The 22,937-nt window shown below is 36.0% G+C and overlaps 1 protein-coding gene across 4 annotated transcripts in view; it reads left to right on the forward strand.

Annotated features, from left to right (window-relative positions):
• Positions 1-22,937, forward strand: part of LOC138702818 (glutamate receptor 1-like) — a 789,302-nt gene that overhangs the window by 669,523 nt on the left and 96,842 nt on the right. For all 4 annotated transcript variants that reach the window (XR_011332897.1, XR_011332898.1, XM_069830115.1 and 1 more), the window contains exons 12-13: positions 3,997-4,091; positions 20,058-20,458. Coding sequence is in view for 2 of the 4 variants with exons in the window: in XM_069830115.1 (XP_069686216.1) it covers positions 3,997-4,091; positions 20,058-20,458 (496 nt within the window). In the remaining 2 variants the exon portion in view is untranslated. The remainder of the gene's footprint in view (positions 1-3,996; positions 4,092-20,057; positions 20,459-22,937) is intronic.

The raw sequence follows: 22,937 nt of genomic DNA on the forward strand, positions 1-22,937 counted from the left end.
AACTACGTTTCGCTTTTTCAATCTTTTCCTCGACCATGAAAACTTCAACATACCGCTCTTGTAACGTATATTACTATTACTTTGTGTCTGAATAATACCTAATTTTCATTTCATTAGTCACGTTTGTGACTTCTTTGCTTCTTGTGCTCATTTCAAGCATTGATAGGCACGTATGCATCATAGAATGGACTTAATTTAGCTCACATTGTACAAGTGAGCGCTCGCAGTTCATGTGACACCAGATTGACATTAACAGCAGATTACAATGTAGACAAAACATTCCTCCAGCTCACAATGCTTATCTGGCCATTACGTCGTTCACGGACTATCGATCAGACGTATCGAAGGAAGCAACAGGCACCACGTGACACAAGACACGTGTTGCTACCGGCCAGTGGCGTACGCAGAATTTTGTCAAGGAGAATCATTATTAAAACTGCTTACAATTTACATTATCGATATTTAAAACTTTTGTGTATTATTATTATTATTATTATTATTATTATTATTATTATTATTATTATTATTATTATTAATAATAGATGAAATAAATACCGAAAGACAAACTATATGATTATGTCTCGTGACCAGAATATTGTACGAAATGGAAATATAAAAATTGGAAATTTATCTTTTGAAGAGGTGGAGAAGTTCAAATATCTTGGAGCAACAGTAACAAATATAAATGATACTCGGGAGGAAATTAAACGCAGAATAAATACGGGAAATGCCTGTTATTATTCGGTTCAGAAGCTTTTGTCATCCAGTCTGCTGTCAAAAAGTCTGAAAGTTAGAATTTATAAAATAGTTATATTACCGGTTGTTCTGTATGGTTGTGAAACTTGGACTCTCACTCTGAGAGAAGAACATAGGTTAAGGGTGTTTGAGAATAAGGTGCTTAGGAAAATATTTGGGGCTAAGAGGGATGAAGTTACAGGAGAATGGAGAAAGTTGCACAACACAGAACTGCACGCATTGTATTCTTCACCTGACATAATTAGGAACATTAAATCCAGACGTTTGCGATGGGCAGGGCATGTAGCACGTATGGGCGAATCCAGAAATGAATATAGAGTGTTAGTTGGGAGGCCGGAGGGAAAAAGACCTTTAGGGAGGCCGAGACGTAGATGGGAAGATAATATTAAAATGGATTTGAGGGAGGTGGGATATGATGATAGAGACTGGATTAATCTTGCTCAGGATAGGGACCGATGGCGGGCTTATGTGAGGGCGGCAATGAACCTCCGGGTTTCTTAAAAGCCAGTAAGATTATTATTATTATTATTATTATTATTATTATTATTATTATTATTATTATTATCACCTGCATTTTCACAGGGGATGTAAAAAGTAAATCCTGGAAGAATGTTTCCGACAACATCACGCTCCGGCTGTAAAATTTTTCTTAAAAATTGCAAAATTGACCTTTGCGGTGGTTTAGAAATATCAAAGAACCAGGAACGATAATGTGAAGTTAATATTGAAACTATGAACTGTCAAATGCACAAAACGTTAAACAAACGTTTCACAATAAAGTTACCGCTCTTAAAATGAATTTAAAATCGACAATGCACAATATTTAACATATGCACTGCAGAACTGTCAAAACAACCTCTTCAATATGTTTCACAAGTTAAATTTCATATTGTGTCAGCTTAATTTTATTACAAGGTCGGTACTGGGTGGTATAATAAAGATAGCATTGTTATAATTCGAACGTGACGCACCACCAAGCACAGGGATTATATTGAAGGAGGGGTAGGAAGACTATGCCTTATGTCGATGTAGGTTTTGTTACAGCTTAAAATGGACATTAATACACCAATATGTACCAGAACTATAAGGTACACGAAATAATTATTCAGTGAGAACTGTGAAAGAGCATGACCATCATCTGCTTCGGTTATGGAAAAATGGTGATAGAGCGAATATTCGCAAGTACATATAGCCGACACGAATGTTTCCAGTTTATCAATTTATATAATAACCAGTCGGCGATTTCATAACTAGGAATCGGAAAAACATAGCTTGAAGTTTATTGGTTGCGATATGAATTATATTTTGTGCGAGATCGTGCGTATTTGCTTGCTTTCCGCACGAAACCAATACGCGGTAAGTGTGAAATAGCACATTCAGTATTCCCAACCTAACACACATAACAATTTCCCTCTTCTTACCGCTTAAGCGCCATATTCATTTTACTGCTTTAGGCTTTTAACATATTATTTTTTGAGACGTTTAACATAGTAATAATTATAAATTGGAAACTTACCACTGCAATTTCACCTAAATTGAACTGTTAATTATTGTTTTTAAATATTTGCAAAAATTAAGTAAAGTCTACTACTCCACGAAACTTATTGCATTCCTGATACACGTAACATTAAGGAAGCCGTGAAAAAATCAACAATATTGTTAAAATATTAAAATGAAAAATAAATCATTACATAACCTTACCGTTTGTTTTAAGTTCGCATTTATAGACTGGGGGGAAAAAAGACAGGCGTATATCACGGCCTGCTGGAGTATAGTAAACACAGAAAACATTTTAAAGCAACAATGTTGAAGATAGATATTTTTGTTTTGCAAATTTGCCGTCACTGAACAGAAACCAAGATGGAGATTTCATTGCAACTAATTAGAAATTCCTCTTTCAGGTATGTAATAAACGATCTTCGCACAAAATAATGTACGATACACGAGCGGTAGACTATGTTTGTCAACATACCGCTCTCGTAACGCATATTACTATTAATTATGCTCCTGTATCATGAGCGTAGTTTTTCTATGTATAAAACATTGTTATCAGATAACACAAATTTTAGATTGATTATTATATTTATAACAGGTTAACAGACAATAGTGAAATTATTATTAATTCTTCACTAGTTTACAAATGTAACTTAAATTTGTATAGATAACACAATGTATAAGTGCTTAATCTATGAGTTAGTTATCTTGAACCAACTGTACTGCTGTCAACTCCGATCGTCTAACGTTTTTATGCCAAGGTCCCGTTCTGGATCTAGCCCTCGAAAAGCCAACTCAAGCCAGCTATCTTTTTCAACACGCATACATACTATGTATGTAGCGTAGTTACAACAGTTCATAACATTCAACAGTCATTTTACAAATAACATTCCTTCAACAATCAATCTTACACTATCATAACCTCACATTTTAACAGAATGCGATTTGTTTTATTTTTACTGTAAATCGGGGCACAATTTGTACAATTTCTTCCATTTTCCTATTAAAGAGAAATATACAATAACGACAACTTAACACTAACAATAAACAAATGAGCGAGGGAAAGAAGTCAGGGCGACAAACAGATTTTCTGAACGTACAAAGGTTATTGTGGAAACTCTTCTTTTGGTACCATGCGTTAATATTATACACATCATCAATACGTCACTACTAACGTGAATATAGCGTTGACGAATAAATTACGGATGAGTGAAGTAAGAAAAATTATTATTATTATTATTATTATTATTATTATTACACATTACTATTATCATTATTAGTCACATTTTCCGGCACCTTGAAGTTTCCTTGTTGGATGCCTATAGTTCATCCCAATATAAATCTGTTCATGTAAATCATTAGGAAATTGGGGATGTAAACCTTATCTTTCACAAATTCCCAAAGAAAAAAATTACACTGTGTAAGATCGGGGCTCCTTGGTGGCCACTGTGTTAGATCGCGGTTGTCATCTGTTGCACGGCCAATCCATCACTATGTAAATGTTTCGTCCAGATAATTCCTAACACTCCGGTGTTGAAACATCAAGTTCCTCCCATCTACAGTTTCTCAATCTAAAAGTGCAAAATTCACTTCGATATCGCAAACAGTTTTCAAAGTGTCTATTTCTTTTCCAGTAACTGTATAATGAAATATATACAATACAAATAACACAATCCAATATAACATAGAATACAATTGTAATGGTGTACAGTACAATGTATCGTGAACTGTTTTGTCTTGTTGCAGACGAGCTGAGCATTGTGAAGGATGGCAACTACGGAGCTGAAAATCCTGACGTCAAGGGCGGCTGGGATGGCATGGTGGGAGAGCTGGTTAGAAAGGTAAGAAACAGATAGCTTCCTAAGAGATGTGACCCCGACCCTTCAGAGAGTCTGTTGTGCATAATATTGCTTCAAGCTAGGAAGGAATGCCATTGCGGAAATGAAGGGAAAAACTTCTACCGACGGAAATTCACAGACAACAGACTGAAGCAGTTTTTAACATTTTGTCAAATACAACAGGCTAACCCGATCTCGCCCAAGGCGTCTCTGGCCGCCATTGATCCAAGCTGCTGTCAATGAGAAAGCAACATTATTCTGGCTAGCTATGTGCACTTGATATCGCCATAGTATGCTACGAAATGAGATGGTAACAGATTAGGGAAGCGTAGTGTATTGGTGAAAAGCTGACGACAGCGAAGGGACGGAAGCAGAAGATCTCCGTCCACTGCGAATGCCTATTCCTTCACTCAACTCGGCTAAACAACGTTGTCTTTACACTGCACCACCATCTGAGGGGCGGTTGTCCACTTTAGTCCTTCCTACTCAATCATATTCAGACATGTTCGAATTGGAAGGAGGGAAGCCGGGATTTCCACTTCTGGATATCTTTTCCCAGCTTCTGCATTGCTATGTTCATTCTCAATCGGGGAAAGAAAACATTTCTCTCTGATGAGGTAATGAATAGGGTTATGCTTTAATATTACTAGTACCGTATGGCCTGAATAGCGATGCACTTCCAGAAACTTAAGTACTTTGTTTTCTGTTCGCCGGTCAAAATATTTTCTCCTCTGCAGGGGAGAGGATGGTATTTTTTGGTGAAAAATGAATAAATTAAAAAAAAATTCTTTAAAATGCTCTGTGATGTGTGGAATCCATTGCATAACATTTTGTGGGTATTTGTGCCCTTATCGGATGTTGAGTCGCCATTTTCAAAACTTCTGCGTTATGGATTTTTAAATCACTCGCCCACTTTCATTGTTGTTTCCGGTAAATTAAATTTAAAACAAATTGTTTTTTTTTCTTTAAAATACTCTTTGATATGTATGGAATGCATTGCATAACATTTTGTGGGTATTTGTGCCCTTATCGGATGTTGAGACGTCATTTTTAAACTTCCTACGCTATGGATTTTTAAACCACACGCCCGCTTTTATCGGTTTCCAGTAACTTCATTTTTTTGCTACATTGCCAGACAAAAATGGATATAATTTCTGAACTATTAAAGATACATGCATGAAATTTAGAACACACATTCTTTAGACTATTAGGAAACTTTTCTCTGTAACAGAATTTTGTTAATTGATTTCATTTTTAAAATACGTCCATTTGTTTGCAAGAAAGGAAATCAGAAAATTGTTATTAAATTTTAATTGTTTATTTTACAAACGTAGGGACTAATATCAAAATTCTGTTACGGACATTTTGTAGAACATGCTTTTGCAAATACATTGCAAAAAACTGTTTGAATCTATTTTTGAAAACGGTCTAGATATATCGGTTTTAGTACAATCCTGCATTGGGTATATTTTTTTCAAATCTGGGCCCCCAAATAATTTTTTTTTTCAAAATATTTATTTTGGTTGAGTTGCTACAGCTATGAGCTCTCTACATACAAAAAAAATTAATATTTTACACCAATTAGGAACAAAGTTTTAAAAAATACTATCCTCTCCCCTGAAGTGAGCTTATTCTGAACATACTTTGCAAATATCATTTGAATTTGAAAAATTGAACAAAGAGTTATTCTTCAATAAATGATAGTACATTTAAATATTATAGACCGAGTCTTTTTTATGACTTAGACATGTTTGTTGTTTCCATAAACGTTTGTTTTTTTTACTAGATTATTTTACGACGCTTTATCAATAGCTTAGGTTATTTAGCGTCTGAATAAGATGAAGGTGGTAATCCATCACCGAAAGTTACCCAGCATTTGCTCATATTTGGTTGAGGGAAAACCCCGGAAAAAACCTCAACTTGCCCCGACCGGGAATCGAACCCGGGCCACCTGGTTTCGCGGCCAGACGTGCTAGCCGTTACTCCACAGGTGTGGACCTTAACGTTTGATGCCATTGTTGTTTTATAGTACGATTTTGTAATCGATTTGTGAACTGTCTATTAAGTCATACAGTAGGCTAGAAAGAAAATACCATGTCACGTGTCACAGTAGTCAAAATGGACGTGAACAACAATAACACGCTAGAAATTGCACTCCACACATCTCTGTATTCCTCCTCTTTCACTGTTGCTACCTCTCGTCACTGGAACTCTCTGCCGCCTGAAGTCAAGGGCTGCCGAACATTGAAATCTTCCAAATCCAAGTTAGAAAATTATCTTATGACGAGTTGCCAAACTGACTTACTATTATGACAAGTGTTGTATTGCATGTTTCCACGTATTGACATTTTTTTTATGTTCTAGTGATATTTAACTTATTTTATGTTTTTGTTTTCATATTTTCCGATAATGGTATATCTATAATGTGAGAAGTTGAGCTATATATAATCATAATTTTCCTTACTGTGTGTACTTAAAAACATTGTATTCATTGTATGCTTTGTACTGCACTATTTTATTACTATTATTATCATCATTATTATTATTATTATTATTATTTTTATTATTGTTAATTGTCTTATTTTTTTATTCTTTGTATGTCTCATTTATTTTGACCTGCTGTTCACATTTTATTCTGCTTTTTTCTTCCTTTCTGTATGTTATATATTATGTCTGATTTCTACTTACTTGCTGTTTACATTTTATTATTATTATCTTATTCAGTTTTGTGTGTAAAACTGTAGTGTACTTTGTAAATTTGTAGTGTTTTTTGTAACGCAGTTTTACTCCTGGTTGAGTGTTAGAGAAGGCCGTATGGCCTCAACTCTGCCAGGTTAAATAAATTATTATTATTATTATTATTATTATTATTATTATTATTATTATTATTATTATTATTATTATCATAACAGTACTTCGTGCACTATCACCTTTACTTTTTAACTTTCCTCTAGAGTATGCCATTAGGAAAGTCCAGGATAACAGAGAGGGTTTGGAATTGAACGGGTTACATCAGCTGCTTGTCTATGCGGATGACGTGAATATGTTAGGAAAAATCCACAAACGATTAGGGAAAACACGGGAATTTTACTGGAAGCAAGTAAAGCGATAGGTTTGGAAGTAAATCCCGAAAAGACAAAGTATATGATTATGTCTCGTGACGAGAATATTGCACGAAATGGAAATATAAAAATTGGAAATTTATCTTTTGAAGAGGGGAGAAGTTCAAATATCTTGGAGCAACAGTAACAAATATAAATGATGCTCGGGAGGAAATTAAACTCAGAATAAATATGGGAAATGCCTGTTATTATTCGGTTGAGAAGCTTCTATCTTCCAGTCTGCTGTCAAAAAACCTGAAAGTTAGAATTTATAAAACAGTTATATTACCGGTTGTTCTTTATGGTTGTGAAACTTGGACTCTCACTTTGAGAGAGGAACATAGGTTAAGGGTGTTTGAGAATAAGGTGCTTAGGGAAATATTTGGGGCTAAGAGGGATGAAGTTACAGGAGAATGGAGAAAGTTGCACAACACAGAACTGCACGCATTGTATTCTTCACTTGACATAATTAGAAACATTAAATCCAGACGTTTGAGATGGGCAGGGCATGTAGCACGTATGGGTGAATACAGAAATGCATATAGAGTGTCAGTTGGGAGGCTGGAGAGAAAAAGACCTTTTGGGAAGCCTAGACGTAGATGGGAGGATAATATTAAAATGGATTTGAGGGAGGTGGGGTATGATGATAGAGACTGGATTAATCTTGCACAGGATAGGGACCGATGGCGGGCTTATGTGAGGGCGGCAATGAACCTTCGAGTTCCTTAAAAGCCATTTGTAAGTAAGTATTATTATTATTATTATTATTATTATTATTATTATTATAACAGTACTTCGTAACTTCAAAACCGATATGTTATAATAAATTGATATAAATACTAAAAATAAAAACCAAAAGAATTATTAGTATGTTCACCAGAAACCCCCTTTACCTTTTTATAAACTAGAACAGTGCAGTCATTGTGTCGTATACAATGACGTCTCAACTTTAGCATTCGATGTAAAATGAGCTTTCCTTCGTAAACCTTCTATACGTGGAGCTTGTTGTCGTCACACACAGATGTCAGGACGGATCAAACAAGCGCCGCACTACGTTAGACTCAGTTCTAGATCACGCCGTCAGAGTTCTCTCTGCAGGGGGGTTGGTGCTGCCCCCTGACCGCGATGGCTGCCCCCAATCGATGTCGCTGAAGGGTGTGGCGAGGGGACACAAGTGGAGAGTAAACAGAGGGTGTGGACAAACAGTTTGGCTTCCCACTCGACATAAAACAAACATTCGTATCAATTGGATTGCCGGTATAGCACAGCGGCATCGTTTAATCGCGCACCACGCCGTCGGTTCAATGATCTCTCCATCCCTGCACTTACTGTAGGTCTATGACCTCAGCGTCTTTCTTCTTCTTCTTCTTCTTCTTCTTCTTCTTCTTCTTCTTCTTCTTCTTCTTCTTCTTCTTCTTCTTCTTCTTCTAAGACTATCACCATCATCGCAGTTAATTCTTTCGTTTTCGTCATTTCATTACTTTTCAAGATATCCTCTCTGCTTCCACATTCTACAGTATGTCCCAAAAGTCTCCATACATAGGAAATGTTGATTGAAAATAGAAATGTCACATAATGTGACAGCCTTCGAAAGTCAGACATAGGTAAATGTGATCCAACCACTTTCGACACACATTCTACATTACTGTACTCCAACCACGACAAAGTCTCCAGGGACTGAGACGAAGCGGGGTGATGCTGTGAATGAATGTTGTTGTCATAAGATGTCATAAGGTCACACACGTGGGTACTCGTATCTCTAGTGGCTAGCTCTCACAGCACAAGCAATAACATTGATACAGACATATTGATACTACCCTAGTTACAAAATTAGATCACAGTTAATCTCCTGGCCTTTTAAACCCTTCATACAAGAAATAACATATGCAGGAGAGCGCATGGTTTTTAAACTGACGTTATAACGGTAATATTATTTATCTACTTCGTTCCAATAGATGACGCAATAGTAAGCACATTCCTTTCACGGTTGATCTCCTGGTTGGAGAACAGTACATACTAAAGACTGTTTATGATGGCTATTGATTTTTGGTATTCGTTCATTGTTTTAAATCGCAATTTAAAGTTTTTTTATTTACTTTTATTACGTAACATGGGTCTTTTTCAACATCAGTATGAATCTATTATCCTATGGTCGCTTTTCTATAGTATTAACGTATTCTATTTCCTTCAGTCTCTCTCTGTGTCTTTTATACGGAGAATGAACCTCAAAGAAACTGAATTTTGTTAAGGATTATCGAATTCCTTGTTTTCAGTGATATATTAGATGCTTATAAAAAAAGTCGCTCTTAGGCCCGTAAAACACTTGAAGAGTTTTCGCTAGCGAGAAATGTGTTGCGAGAAAATTCAAAGATTGATAACATGGATTCAAATGGACGTCCACACACTGGAAGAGATTCTCGTTCGAGGCTAAAACCTCGCGCGAGTTTCTCGCTGGAATCGGTAGCTCAGCGAATTTTCTTGACACATTTATCAAAGATGTTTGACATTTATACTCTTTATGACGATTTATTGTAGAAAAAGATATCACAGGTGGCGATGAATTGTATTGTTTTTATTTGAAAATGAGGAAAGATGGCTGATGATTGCAGTCAGAAACTTATCGAACTTGTACGATGTCACCCGTAGGCCTATTTATATGACACACGGGATGAAAACTATAAAAACACGAAACTTAAAGAAGAAATCTGGAGACAAATATCAGATTGCCTGAAAATAAATAGAGCTATATTTTATTTTGGTGAGATTTAATAGTATTAATTAAACATTTGAAATAATGTATGTATATGTCTTAACAGTTTACGTAATTTTAATCAGAATATAGCAAAGAATCTTCTATCATATCATGAATAGAAAAAAAAACTGTGGTCCATTAAACCTGAAATAACTCCTAACTTATCATCATTCAAATCGAAACCAGTGTCTAAAACTCGCCCTTATTTTCATAAGATACAATGTGATTTCCAGATATTTCTAGCTTTAATTTTAGGCCTACTTTTTCTTTTCATTAACAAAATATGTTCATGTAACTCAATTTACTCATCATCTGAATACTCAGATTCAACATAGCGTTCGTACGTAATTTGTAAAGTACGACAATATACTTACAGGTTATATATTTAAGTACGACAATATACGTAAATACATAACCTATAATATTTCCCCCAACGAGTGATTACTATAATCAGAAAAATGCTTTCTGCATGAAGGCAGTGCATAGATGATCATAGCGAGGTGTGATCTGTGATAGCGAGAACTCGCCAAGTGTGTGGAGGAAGGCTCTTCGCCTCTTCCTCGCAACACATTTCTCGCTAGCGAAAACTCTTCAAGTGTGTGGAGGAAGGCTCTTCGCCTCTTCCTCGCAACACATTTCTCGCTGGCGAAAACTCTTCAAGTGTGTTACGGGCCTTATTCAACAACAACTATACGCGATAACTTTCACCGCTGTGAATTTATGAATCATTATTTTGAAACGAGCATAATAATTTATTTTAAATTCATTATTTTAAATGTATCATAGTTGAAAAGAGTACACAACTTACAATTTCCATTGAAACGTAAGACAAATTTTGGAAATTACAACCTCGTGGTTGGTTCCCAACGTTTAACTTAAAACATCTAACAATGTTATGAATGAATTTGCTGTGGCTTGATAAAATGTTTGAAGTTCAAAAATGATTTCTGGAAAATGTACAGAGACCGACATCTTGTCCTCCTCGTAGTTATGAATCAGGGCTTGCAATAGTTTGTGGCTCGGATGTCAGATGTGCTGATCGATCTGCGGATGGCCACACAAGCCGTGCGTGGCGTGGAATGATTGCGCAAACTTCCGCTGACCCGACGCCCTACTTCACCGTGCTCGTGATCGTGACTCACGGGGCGGAAATGTGGGGCAGGTCGGACGACTCGCTCGCGTCACGCACGGCGCCACACTGCTGTGGAGAGCAGGGAGGTGGAGCTCCCAGGTACGGTTACTATCATACGAAAAAAAAAATACCCTTACAACTGTACCCTCCTTGCCGACCAAGATTCCACCTTGCATCAGCAATCCATATCCCTTCAGAATTGTAAATGGCTATTTCGTTTATGTCACATCATTCCATTTTCGACCAATTAAATGTAATGAAATTTTGAATTTCAACAAATCACAGTCATACATCGCGATAATTTTTGCAACTCGTTTTATCACAATCAATTTATCGCATGGTCGTTCTTTTGTTTAATCAGTGTCGATACAGGTAAATTCTCATTTTTAAATAGAACTATAAATGATTGGAATGACCTATCTGCAGCGGTCTTTGAGGGCTGTCCTTCCTTAAGGAGATTCAAGAATAATTTAAAAAGTTGTGTATAAAGTGCAAATTAAAATTAAGATGGCATTTAACATTTAATTTTTTAAGGTGACATGCATTTATTTAGCCTAACGAGTTACTTCCTTGGTTTGAATTGTAAATTATTTAAAAATAGTGTGTAAGAGGGCCTTAGACTAGAAGGGTGCTATTCATAGACCTTTCGCAGCACGCGCTACGAGCGTACTAAGCTAGCCCCGGCTATCCACTGGTTACTAGTACAGAATTCAAATCAAATCCTATCGCTAACACTGGTTTATGAATACGAAAAACGCCGATAATCCAACGAAAGCCCGCGCTAAAAATATCTATGAATACGGCCGAAATGTTTAGCTTAAATGTAGTTCTGTTTATAAGTATGCATAAGGGTGTAATTATTTGACTTATTTGAACTGTTTTATCAGTGAAGCGAGGTGAGTCAGTGAAGTTATGGTTTTACAGTGCAGTGAACAGTTCCGATCAGTGATAATTTATAGCGTCAATGAAATGTGAAATGTGTTCTATAGTGTTCTATAGTGTCAGTGAAATGCGTCATAGTGCCACTACAGTGAGTGAGATGAGAGTAAAGTGAAAGACTATTGAAACTTATGTAGGATCTATACATATGTAGGTTGTATTGTAAAATTAGGTATTTTATGTTTTATTATTAATTGTAATTATTGTTTAAATTGTATTGTGTATTCTTATTGTATTGTGTATATGATTATATTGTGTATTGTATAATTGTATTGTGTATTGTAAATTTTATTGTGTATACCACTACCACCGGGTGCTTGCCCACTTGCAGTGTAAATAAATAAATACATACATACATACAAACAATATGTTTAGTAATAATCGCCAACAATTTCCCCGTAAATCGATGAGCATGAATCCATTAGGCCCGTAACACAACAGAGAGAAATATGTAGGCCCAATGCGTTTGTCGAGCTATGGAAAATGCTTTCATTTAGCACGGAGTAACGCTCCAAATAAGGCATAGCGAATTTTTGAAAACATAGGCCTAGTTATCCACAAAACTGTAACATGTAAAATTTATATTACGTGAATGAAATTGAACAATTAATAGAAATTCAGATATTCAAATTTATTTCACTTTATTTCTATTAGAGCATATCAAACCCAAAGACCTTATGTAGTATTAGGCCTATATACAAGGTCTTTGATCAAACTGCCTTCCGTATGGCGTCATAAATTCGTGTTTTAATTATCTATACAGAGATGGCTTCACTGTGTAGCAACATATTTCTCACTGCACTGTGAAGACAGCTGTGCTGTCGCCACACAATAAAACATATGTAGTTCGTAGTTCTCGATTTAGTGTGTAATGTAACGATTAAGTACTAAATAAAGTGCGAAATCCTGCTTCTACATCTTCATCTTCTAATTCCATATCCATTGTAGGCTACCGGTATCTAAAGAATATGACACTCCTTCATTCTCGTCTTCATTCAGATTTGATAATTGCGTTTTCAACAATTGTTGATTTCATTAATGTATTAATCAGATTACCTGTAATTATATTATAAAATGTTTGAATTAAATTATGAATTCAGCAGGTAACGAAATAGTAATATGCGTTACGAAAGCGGTATGTTGAAGTTTTCATGTTCGAGGAAAAGATTGAAAAATCGAAACGTAGTTGAGCTTTTTTAATTTCCGAGAATTGAAAGAAAACATACCGCTCGTGTATCGTACATTATTTTGTGCGAAAATCTTAATTACATACCTGAAAGAGGAATTTCTAATTAGTTGCAATGAAATCTCCATCTTGGTTTCTGTTCAATGACGGCAAATTTGCAAAACAAAAAATATCTATCTTAAACATTGTTGCTTAAAATTGTTTTCTGTGTTTACTATACTCCAGCAGGCCGTGATATACGTCTGTCTTTTTTTCCCCCCAGTCTATGATGAGTCTGGAATCTTGTTGATTTTTTCACGGCTTCCTTAATGTTACTTGCATTACGAATGCAGTAACTTTAGTGGAGTTGTAGAGTTTACTTAATTTTTGCAAATATTTAAAAACAATAATTAACAGTGCAATTTAGGTGAAATTGCAGTGGTAAGTTTCCAATTTATAATTATTAATCAATATGTCACTTAAGCGGTAAGAAGAGGGAAATTGTTATGTGTGTTAGGTTGGGAATACTGAATGTGGAATTTTAGACTTTTCGCGGATTGGTTTTGTGCGGAAACCAAGCAAATACGCACGATCTCGCACAAATGTATTTCTGTTATAATAACAAGAGAAAAGCGCAGTACATGTAATTAACATTGTTAAACCTGTATTTCGCTTTTCTCAATTGGCATTACTGAATAAAATTCAATTTTATTTATTGCAGTAATCGATATTCATCTATTTCGACTTCACAATGTCTGAATAGGTTAAGATATTATTATAAAAATACAATATTAATATTTTGTGAGCGAATTTTAGGGATATATTATTCACACTTTTATTTTATTCACGAAATAGTCCTAATAAATGTCACTCGAGGTCTGAGATTTCTATAGATAAATATTGTGAAGTAATAGTGTAGAAAAAAGCGGCTGTGAATAGAAACTGTAATACGAAGGAAGATATTTCAAATTCAGATATTATACCCCCACCACTACCAGAGTATGTCGCTCTACGGTTCGGCGCAAGCGCATTGTTTTCAATCTGGGCGGTGCGGATTCGATGCTCGACTTGGCAGTGATGTAATTTGTGGTGAACAAAGCGTATGTCACAGAGGTTGTTTCATTCCGCCAGCACTCTAAATCTCCCTCAAAATAACTTCGAGTGAAGTTTGTAGGGGCAGTACATGTCTCCGATGCTGATATTATAGGATTTAAGGACTTGCAATTCTCTGATCTGGAATTTATCAGGCACCCTTTTGGGGATGGAACCTCGCTCTGTTAGTACCGAAACAGCATGGCCTGTCGTTAGCGCCAATTCACGAATTTCTCCAAGGCCACCTGTGGGACTGGAGCCATCGTTGCATATACAGGGATTACAATGAGCAAATCTGAGCAAGGATCAGTCCTGGTCCCGGCCTTCGGAAATTAGACAGCCGGCCAGCCACTAGCGAAGATGCATTTCACGCTAACGACACACAATTTCATTAGATCTGTTTATAATATTTAGTCGGTTTACAAGCAAAACACATCAAGTAAAAAATATTACTTCTGAGAAAAAGGTGTCTGTATGTGTGTGTGTGTGTGTGTGTATGTGTGTGTGTCTATATATATAAACTTAGAATTGGAAAATTAAAAACGCATAAAGAGAAACAACTTACTAAAAATTATATTTTGAGGATTCAGTTTTGTTAAAAGATATCAAAACGCCTTTTTCTTAGAGATAATTTTTTGACTGCATGTGTTTTGCTTGTAAGTCGACGATTTGATCTCTATTTTAGTTGGATATTTAACGACACTGTATCTATTCAACTATTGTCCAGCGTCGATGGGATTAGTGACAGCGATACAAGTTCGAATAGTAGGTAGGTTATTTTACGACGCTTTATCAACATCTTAGGTTATTTAGCGTCTGAATGAGATGAAGGTGATAATGCCGGTGAAATGAGTCCGGAGTCCAGCACAGAAAAGTTACCCAGCATTTGCTCATATTGGGTTGAGGGAAAACCCCGGAAAAAGCCTCAACCAGGAAACTTGCCCCGATCGGGAATCGAACCACCTGGTTTCGCGGCCAGACGCGCTAGCCGTTACTCCACAGGTGTGGACTGTATGTATGTATGTATGAATGTATATAAACTTAGAATTGGAAAATTAAATACACACAAAGAGAAACAACTTACTAAAAATTATATTTTGAGAATTCAGTTTTGTTAAAAGATATCAAAACCCATTTTTCCCAGAGGTAATTTTTTGACAATGTATTTTGCTTGTAGTTGACGATTTGGTATCTATTTTAGTTGGGTATTTAACGACACTGTATCTATTCAACGATTGTCCAGCGTCGATGCGATTAGTGCAGCGATACAAGTTCGATGTTTCACAATGAATTACCTGACAATCGCATTACAGTCCAGAATAACTTCTAAAAAACGGGTAATTGCCCAAGTGCAAATCGAATCCAGGCCTTGGAGCACGAGTGCCACTACCTAAACGTTGGAAGATACTTTAAACGAAAAGCGACCTGCGAAATTGCAAAATGTTATGTTGCATATTTCGTGCTAGATAACACACACAAAGAATCTTATGCAAACAAAACACAATTCATATACTACGACTCAATACCCTGTGAATGACTCTCTTATCTAATTAGCTAAGGATTTTATAGTCTTCTAAAATGTTCGAACTAGGCCGGGTTCTAACCCAACCACAGACGACATGACTGGCGGGCAGAAGATCTTTACTGCAGCCCACATCCATTGCCTGTTTCGTGCAAAGTCGTTAAATGTCTGCTGACCCCAAATGTTTTAAACAAGCTCTTCTATCAAGACACTTCTGAGCAAGTCTTGTCACAGAGCGAAGCTGCTGGGAATCTAGTTCCTCGTTCGGCCGTAAGATGGAGTCTGCGGTCCCCGGTCATTAATAATGGACACTGCAATTATCCGACGACACCTGGGCGCAGTGTAAACAGAACCCCCCACTCTCATTAACGGAACACTGCTTCACACCTCGGCAAAGGCAGGGGCCGCCGTGAAGACGACAAAGTGCTTACAAGGGTCAATCATTATCAGATGGCGATACGGACTGTAGTTCAAGGGTTGGGGGGGGGGGGGAATTCTCTGCACGGAGCAGTCAATCCCTCCCAGAGTACGCAGCTCTTTCGGTAATGATATTCACAGTTGTGTCACAGGTTCAATTCCCGACGATCACTGTATTATCTATACTAATAATAAATCTGTAGCCGAAATTTTTGTGGTAATTTTCGATTTTACAAAAATAATTGGTCCTAACATATATAATTAACCACCCTGAAGCCGAAAATCGCTCCTTTGAAATTTTTGTTGTATGTCTGTCTGTCTGTCTGTCTGTATGTTTGTTACCTTTTCACGCGATAATGGCTGAACGGATTTCGATGAAAATTGGAATTTAAATTAAGTTCGTTGTAACTTAGATTTTAGGCTATATGGCATTCAATGTATCTTATTTAAAAGGGGGGGGGTTTAAGGGGGCCTGAATTAAATAAATCGAAATATCTCGCTTATTATTAATTTTCATGAAAAATATTACATAACAAAAGTTTCTTTAAAAATAATTTCCGATAAGTGTTATTCTAAGCAAAATGTCCATAGGACTGATATTTAATGAGATAAATGAGTTTAAAAATTACAATAACAACGCCATCTAAGGCCGTGTAATGAATTAAAAACAAATGACTTCGTCTATAAGGGGCCTTGGACAGCAACAATCGAAAGCTATGAAAGATAGCCCACAGAGAATGTTTCTGTGTTTGTATGAAGTAATATCGGAAGCTAAATTAACCGAATTGTATAATTAATTATTATTTCACCATTGGAAAGTGTAGTTTCTCTAGATGGACATAATGCTATAATGTTATTACAGTAACTTCTGATATAATATAATATAATATAATATGTAATATTATATAATATAATTTAAGTTATTTGAAAGGTTCAGAACCATAGTCGGCCAAGCGCCATTTACTGAATACGTAGAAAACGAGGGTTAAAATTAAGTTATTACCATAATTCAATGGAAACCTATAACAAGTAAAATAAAATATACACATTAAATCTAAATGATGTCAATCTTCATTAAACTATGGTTGCATGTAATAAAAATTAAGAAACATGTTAAAGGAATTGTCATTGCACCAAATGAGTGTCTCTGGACCAAAATGATCGAATTTTAATTATTTGGATGCAATTTAAATTAAGTAACATATTAAACGATTTATCCTTCTATCTAACACGAATGTTCCCTGGATCAAACGTCCTATATTAATTATGTAATTACTTTATATTTATTTCTAACGGGTGCAGCGGAGCGCACGGGTACGGCTAGTAATTAAATAAGGGTCTGATTAGAGTTAGATCCTTAGTCCGGAGAGGTATTCCATTATGCTATTAATACACAAGATGAGGATTTCCTCGAGGTTCTCATGTAATGCCACCAACACATTTATGTTTCCATACGCGTTGCATATCATTTCATGTCATGATTGGTGATTTTCTCTAAAGAGATTACTGTTGATAAATTTTATTTAAAAAACCGTCGGTATTGCATTTCTATTTATTTTAGTTGCAATTTCTTTGCATTTTATCGCATATTAAAAATTAATCAGAAAGTGAAATACTTACTTACTTACTGGCTTTTAAGGAACCCGGAGGTTCATTGCCGCCCTCACATAAGCCCGCCATCGGTCCCTATCCTGAGCAAAATTAATCCAGTCTCTATCATCATATCCCACCTCCCTCAAATCCATTTTAATATTACCTTCCCATCTACGTATCGGCCTCCCCAAAGGTCTTTTTCCCTCCGGCCTCCCAACTAACACTCTATATGCATTTCTGGATTCGCTCATACGTGCTACATGTCCTGCCCATCTCAAACGTCTGGATTTAATGTTCCTAATTATGTCAGCTGAAGAATACAATGCGTGCAGCTCTGCGTTGTGTAACTTTCTCCATTCTCCTGTAACTTCATCCCTCTTAGCCCCAAATATTTTCCAAAGCACCTTATTCTCAAACACCCTTAACCTATGTTCCTCTTCCAAAGTGAGAGTCCAAGTTCCACAACCATAAAGAAGAACCGGTAATATCTGTTTTATAAATTCTAACTTTCAGGAAAGTGAAATACAGGTCGTTAAAAATGAAAATGACTGCTTCATGTTTGTGACATTGAGGCAAACTAATCAGTACACACATTCTGCAATAGTAACCAACAATCGTGCCAGGGATACCAATACAAGTTCTCCCATTACCACAGAGATCCTGATAGTTAATCTCAACTCCCAGACAGCAGATATGACTCATCATTAAGGCTAGGATTTTGATGAAATTGCATCCTTTTTCTAGTAAGCCAGAAACATAGCTGCTTTAGTATTTTATGTTATGTGATAAACTAAGTGTTTTAAGACATATTTGTTAGGGCATTTTTTGCCTGTTTCAACTCATAGGAGCATCTTTTGTTTTATTCGGTCATTTTTTAGGCATTTTCATTTAATTTCCGCCATAAATCCCCATTATTAATGTAAAATAATGTTGATTTCCTTTGATATTTTCTTTACATATTTTGTCCATTAATACCCATTATTTTGTATAATATTTTAAACGTTTCTCTACACAAATATTGCCATTTTAATGTAGTACACCCCACATAATGGATAAGTGGCCTTGTGGTAGACTACATGGAAACTAAAAGTAAAGTAAATCCATGGCGCTACAGCCCATGAAGGGCCAAAACTGACCAGCCGACTGCTGACCTCACTTCCACATGCCGACGCAAAGGTGAACGATCATACATGGAATCTACATCAGAAAAATAATTAATTAAAGCGTACTACTTAGAAAAATTATATAAAATTTAATTTAATTACTAGTCTAAATATTAAGTAGTACAAAATCTCTTTGTACGAGATCGTGCGTATTTGCTTGTTTTCTGCACAGAACCAATATGCGGTAAGTGTGAAATACCACATTCAGTATTCCCAACGTAACACACATAACAATTTCCCTCTTCTTACCGCTTAAGCGCGACATTCATTTTACTGCTTTAGGCTTTTAACATATTATTTTTAGAGACGTTTAACATAGTAATAATTATAAATTGGAAACTTACCACTGCAATTTCATCTAAATTGCACTGTTAATTATTGTTTTTAAATATTTGCAAAAATTAAGTAAACTCTACAACTGCACTAAAGTTACTGCATTCGTGATGCAAGTAACATTAAGGAAGCCGTGAAAAAATCAACAAGATTCCAGATGCCGATGTTATTACTGCAATATGTTATATAAATAATATTGTTAAAATATTAAAATGAAAAATAAATCATTACATAACCTTACGTTTGTTTTAAGTTCGCATTTATAGACTGGGAGGGGGAAAAAAAAGACAGACGTATATCACGGCCTGCTGGAGTATAGTAAACACAGAAAACATTTTATAGCAACAATGTTGAAGATAGATATTTTAGTTTTTAAAAGTTGCCGTCATTGAACAGAAACCAAGATGGAGATTTCATTGCAACTAATTATAAACTCCTCTTTCAGGTATGTAATAAACGATCTTCGCACAAAATAATGTACGATACACGAGCGGTATGTTTTTTTTCATGTTCTCGGAAATTAAAAAAGCTCAACTACGTTTCGCTTTTTCAATCTTTTCCTCGAACATGAAAACTTCAACATACCGCTCTTGTAACGTATATTACTATTTCCTACTAAGGCAATTATGTAAGATCAATTTTTAGGTCATTTTTGAAAGATGTTTAGGTCATAAATTCATTGTTTTTAGGACATTTTTTCATGATTTATAGGTCATCAAAATCCTAGCCCTACTCACATGGATCGCCATATTGTTTGCAGGAGGCGGACATCGCCATAGCGTCCATGACGATCACGTCGGAGCGCGAGCGCGTGATCGACTTCAGCAAGCCCTTCATGTCCCTGGGCATCAGCATCATGATCAAGAAGCCCGTCAAGCAGAAGCCCGGGGTGTTCAGCTTCCTGAACCCGCTGTCCAAGGAGATCTGGGTGTGCGTCATCTTCTCGTACGTGGGGGTCAGCATCGTGCTGTTCATCGTGTCGCGCTTCTCGCCCTACGAGTGGCGCCTGCTGCACTACGGGGACGACGGCGGGCACCACCACTCGGGCGTGGGCACCCCGGCGTCGCAGCCCAGCACCGTGGCCAACGACTTCAGCATCCTCAACAGCCTCTGGTTCGCACTCGGCGCCTTCATGCAGCAGGGCTGCGACATCTCGCCCAGGTGAGCTCACTTGTCCTGCGCCTTCTTCCAATTTGTCTTTCCACTTCTTGCCTACTTCCCCTGTCCTTCCCATTCATTTCCTCCTGCTACTTGTTCATTTAATCTATACTAATAATAAATCTGTTGCCGAAATTTTTCTGGTAATTTTCGATTTTACAAAAATAATTGGTCCTAACATATACAATTAACCACCCTAAAAAAAAACCGAAAATAATTTTTTTGAAATTTTTGTTTGTATGTCTGTCTGCCCAGCGAATAGGGATTATAAAGAATGGACACTTCGTGTCGGTACCTTTGATGTAGCAGGACTGATTTCAATGACCTTCAAGCCAGCTAGAGCGTGAGATTCTGCTTTCTCCCTAGAGTTGGCGCTGACATCACACCAGCTAGTAGTCGACACAGCGGAAATATAATACATATAATTAATAGATCTAGGTACATTATGTACTCAAATAAAATAAATTGGATCCATAAAATAATAAATCCTTCATTAACTGTAATGTCTAGACTCTAGAGTTCCTTTATAATGAGAGTTGAGACGTTGACCCCAGCAACAATTAAAATATGTAATGATTTGATAGCGCTGAAAATGGAGAGTAAAACCATATACCTATATTATATTATATACAAATATTAAACGAATTCGATACTTAATTTTATAATGCATTGTATTATTTTATAAAATAGGGGAGAGTCGGGTAGTATCGGACATCGGGTAATATCGGACAGTGAGTTTCTTTCATCTATCACACGATGATAGTACCTGATTGACATGGTTACGTTTCTGTGATGTCACATAGAGAAACGTAACCATGTCATTCAGGTACCTCCATATGGTGGTAGATGAAAGAAACGCACTGTCCGATATTACCCGATGTCCAATACTACCCGACCTCCCCTAATTTGATATCTGAAATATAAAATATTATTATTACAACTAGTTTGTCACTGAGAAATAAGGAAAAGCTGTTAACTTGAATTTATTTGAAGCAAAGCGTTACTGGATTATGCAATAAGGTAGGCGATGTTTGGATCCTGTGCCTTAATTCTATTCTCAATTATTATCTTAGCGTATGCTCGATTACACTAACCTCTAGCGCTTGAAAGTGGAACTAAACGCCGGCGCACAGAGAAACAAAACACAGGAAAATTCGCTCAGTGTCCATTCTTTATAATCCCTACTCGCTGGTCTGTCTGTCTGTATGTTTGTTACCTTTTCACGCGATAATGGCTGAACGGATATCGATGAAAATTGTTATATAAATTAAGTTCGTTGTAACTTAGATTTTAGGCTGTATGGCATTCAAAATACATTATTTAAAAGGGGGGTTATAACGGGGCCTGAATTAAATAAATCGAAATATCTCGCTTATTACTGATTTTTGTGAAAAATGTTACATAACAAAAGTTTCTTTAAAAATAATTTGCGATAAGTTTTATTCCTTGAAAAATTTTGATAGGACTGATATTTAATGAGATAAATGAGTTTTAAAATTAAAATAACTGCCATATAAACATATGTAATACACTTAATTTGTTTTTTAAAAACATACACAGTGATCGACTTTACTCCGCAATATTTTAAAATCGATCTTAAACTAAAAATTGAATGGTGATCTACTTTACCCTATTGAAGCAGGTAACTTCGATCACAAGTCAAATTAAAAAAACTATTTTTTATACATTGTAATTCAATTCTTGTAACGTGCCTTCATAAGTGAAGGATATGACGACAAAATGGTATTTTCTGAGAAAGTTCGCTCCATTGCATAACCTCAATATCATTAAAAATAGCAAAATTTTGATCCACTTTACCCTCTTCTACGGTACTTGCAGTGCGTTACAATGTTCAAGGACAGTATTGACTTCCGGTCATTTAGTTACACTCGCTTATCAACATATAATTTTGTGCGAGATCGTGCGTATTTGCTTGTTTTCCGCACAGAACCAATACGCGGTAAGTGTGAAATACCACATTCAGTATTCCCAACGTAACACACACAATAATTTCCCTCTTCTTACCGCTTAAGCGCGACATTCATTTTACTGCTTTAGGCTTTTAACATATTATTTTTAGAGACGTTTAACATAGTAATAATTATAAATTGGAAACTTACCACTGCAATTTCACCTAAATTGCACTGTTAATTATTGTTTTTAAATATCTGCAAACATTAAGTAAAGTCTACTACTCCACGAAACTTATTGCATTCCTGATACAAGTAACATTAAGGAAGCCGTGAAAAAAACCAACGAGATTCCAGATGCCGATGTTATTACTGCAATATGTTATATAAATAATATTGTTAAAATATTAAAATGAAAAATAAATCATTACATAACCTTACCGTTTGTTTTAAGTTCGCATTTATAGACTGGGGGGAAAAAAAGACAGACGTATATCACGGCCTGCTGGAGTATAGTAAACACAGAAAACATTTTATAGCAACAATGTTGAAGAAAGATATTTTGGTGTTCC

Source organism: Periplaneta americana, chromosome 7 (assembly GCF_040183065.1).
Source record: "Periplaneta americana isolate PAMFEO1 chromosome 7, P.americana_PAMFEO1_priV1, whole genome shotgun sequence".
In the NCBI taxonomy this organism is placed as follows: domain Eukaryota; kingdom Metazoa; phylum Arthropoda; class Insecta; order Blattodea; family Blattidae; genus Periplaneta; species Periplaneta americana.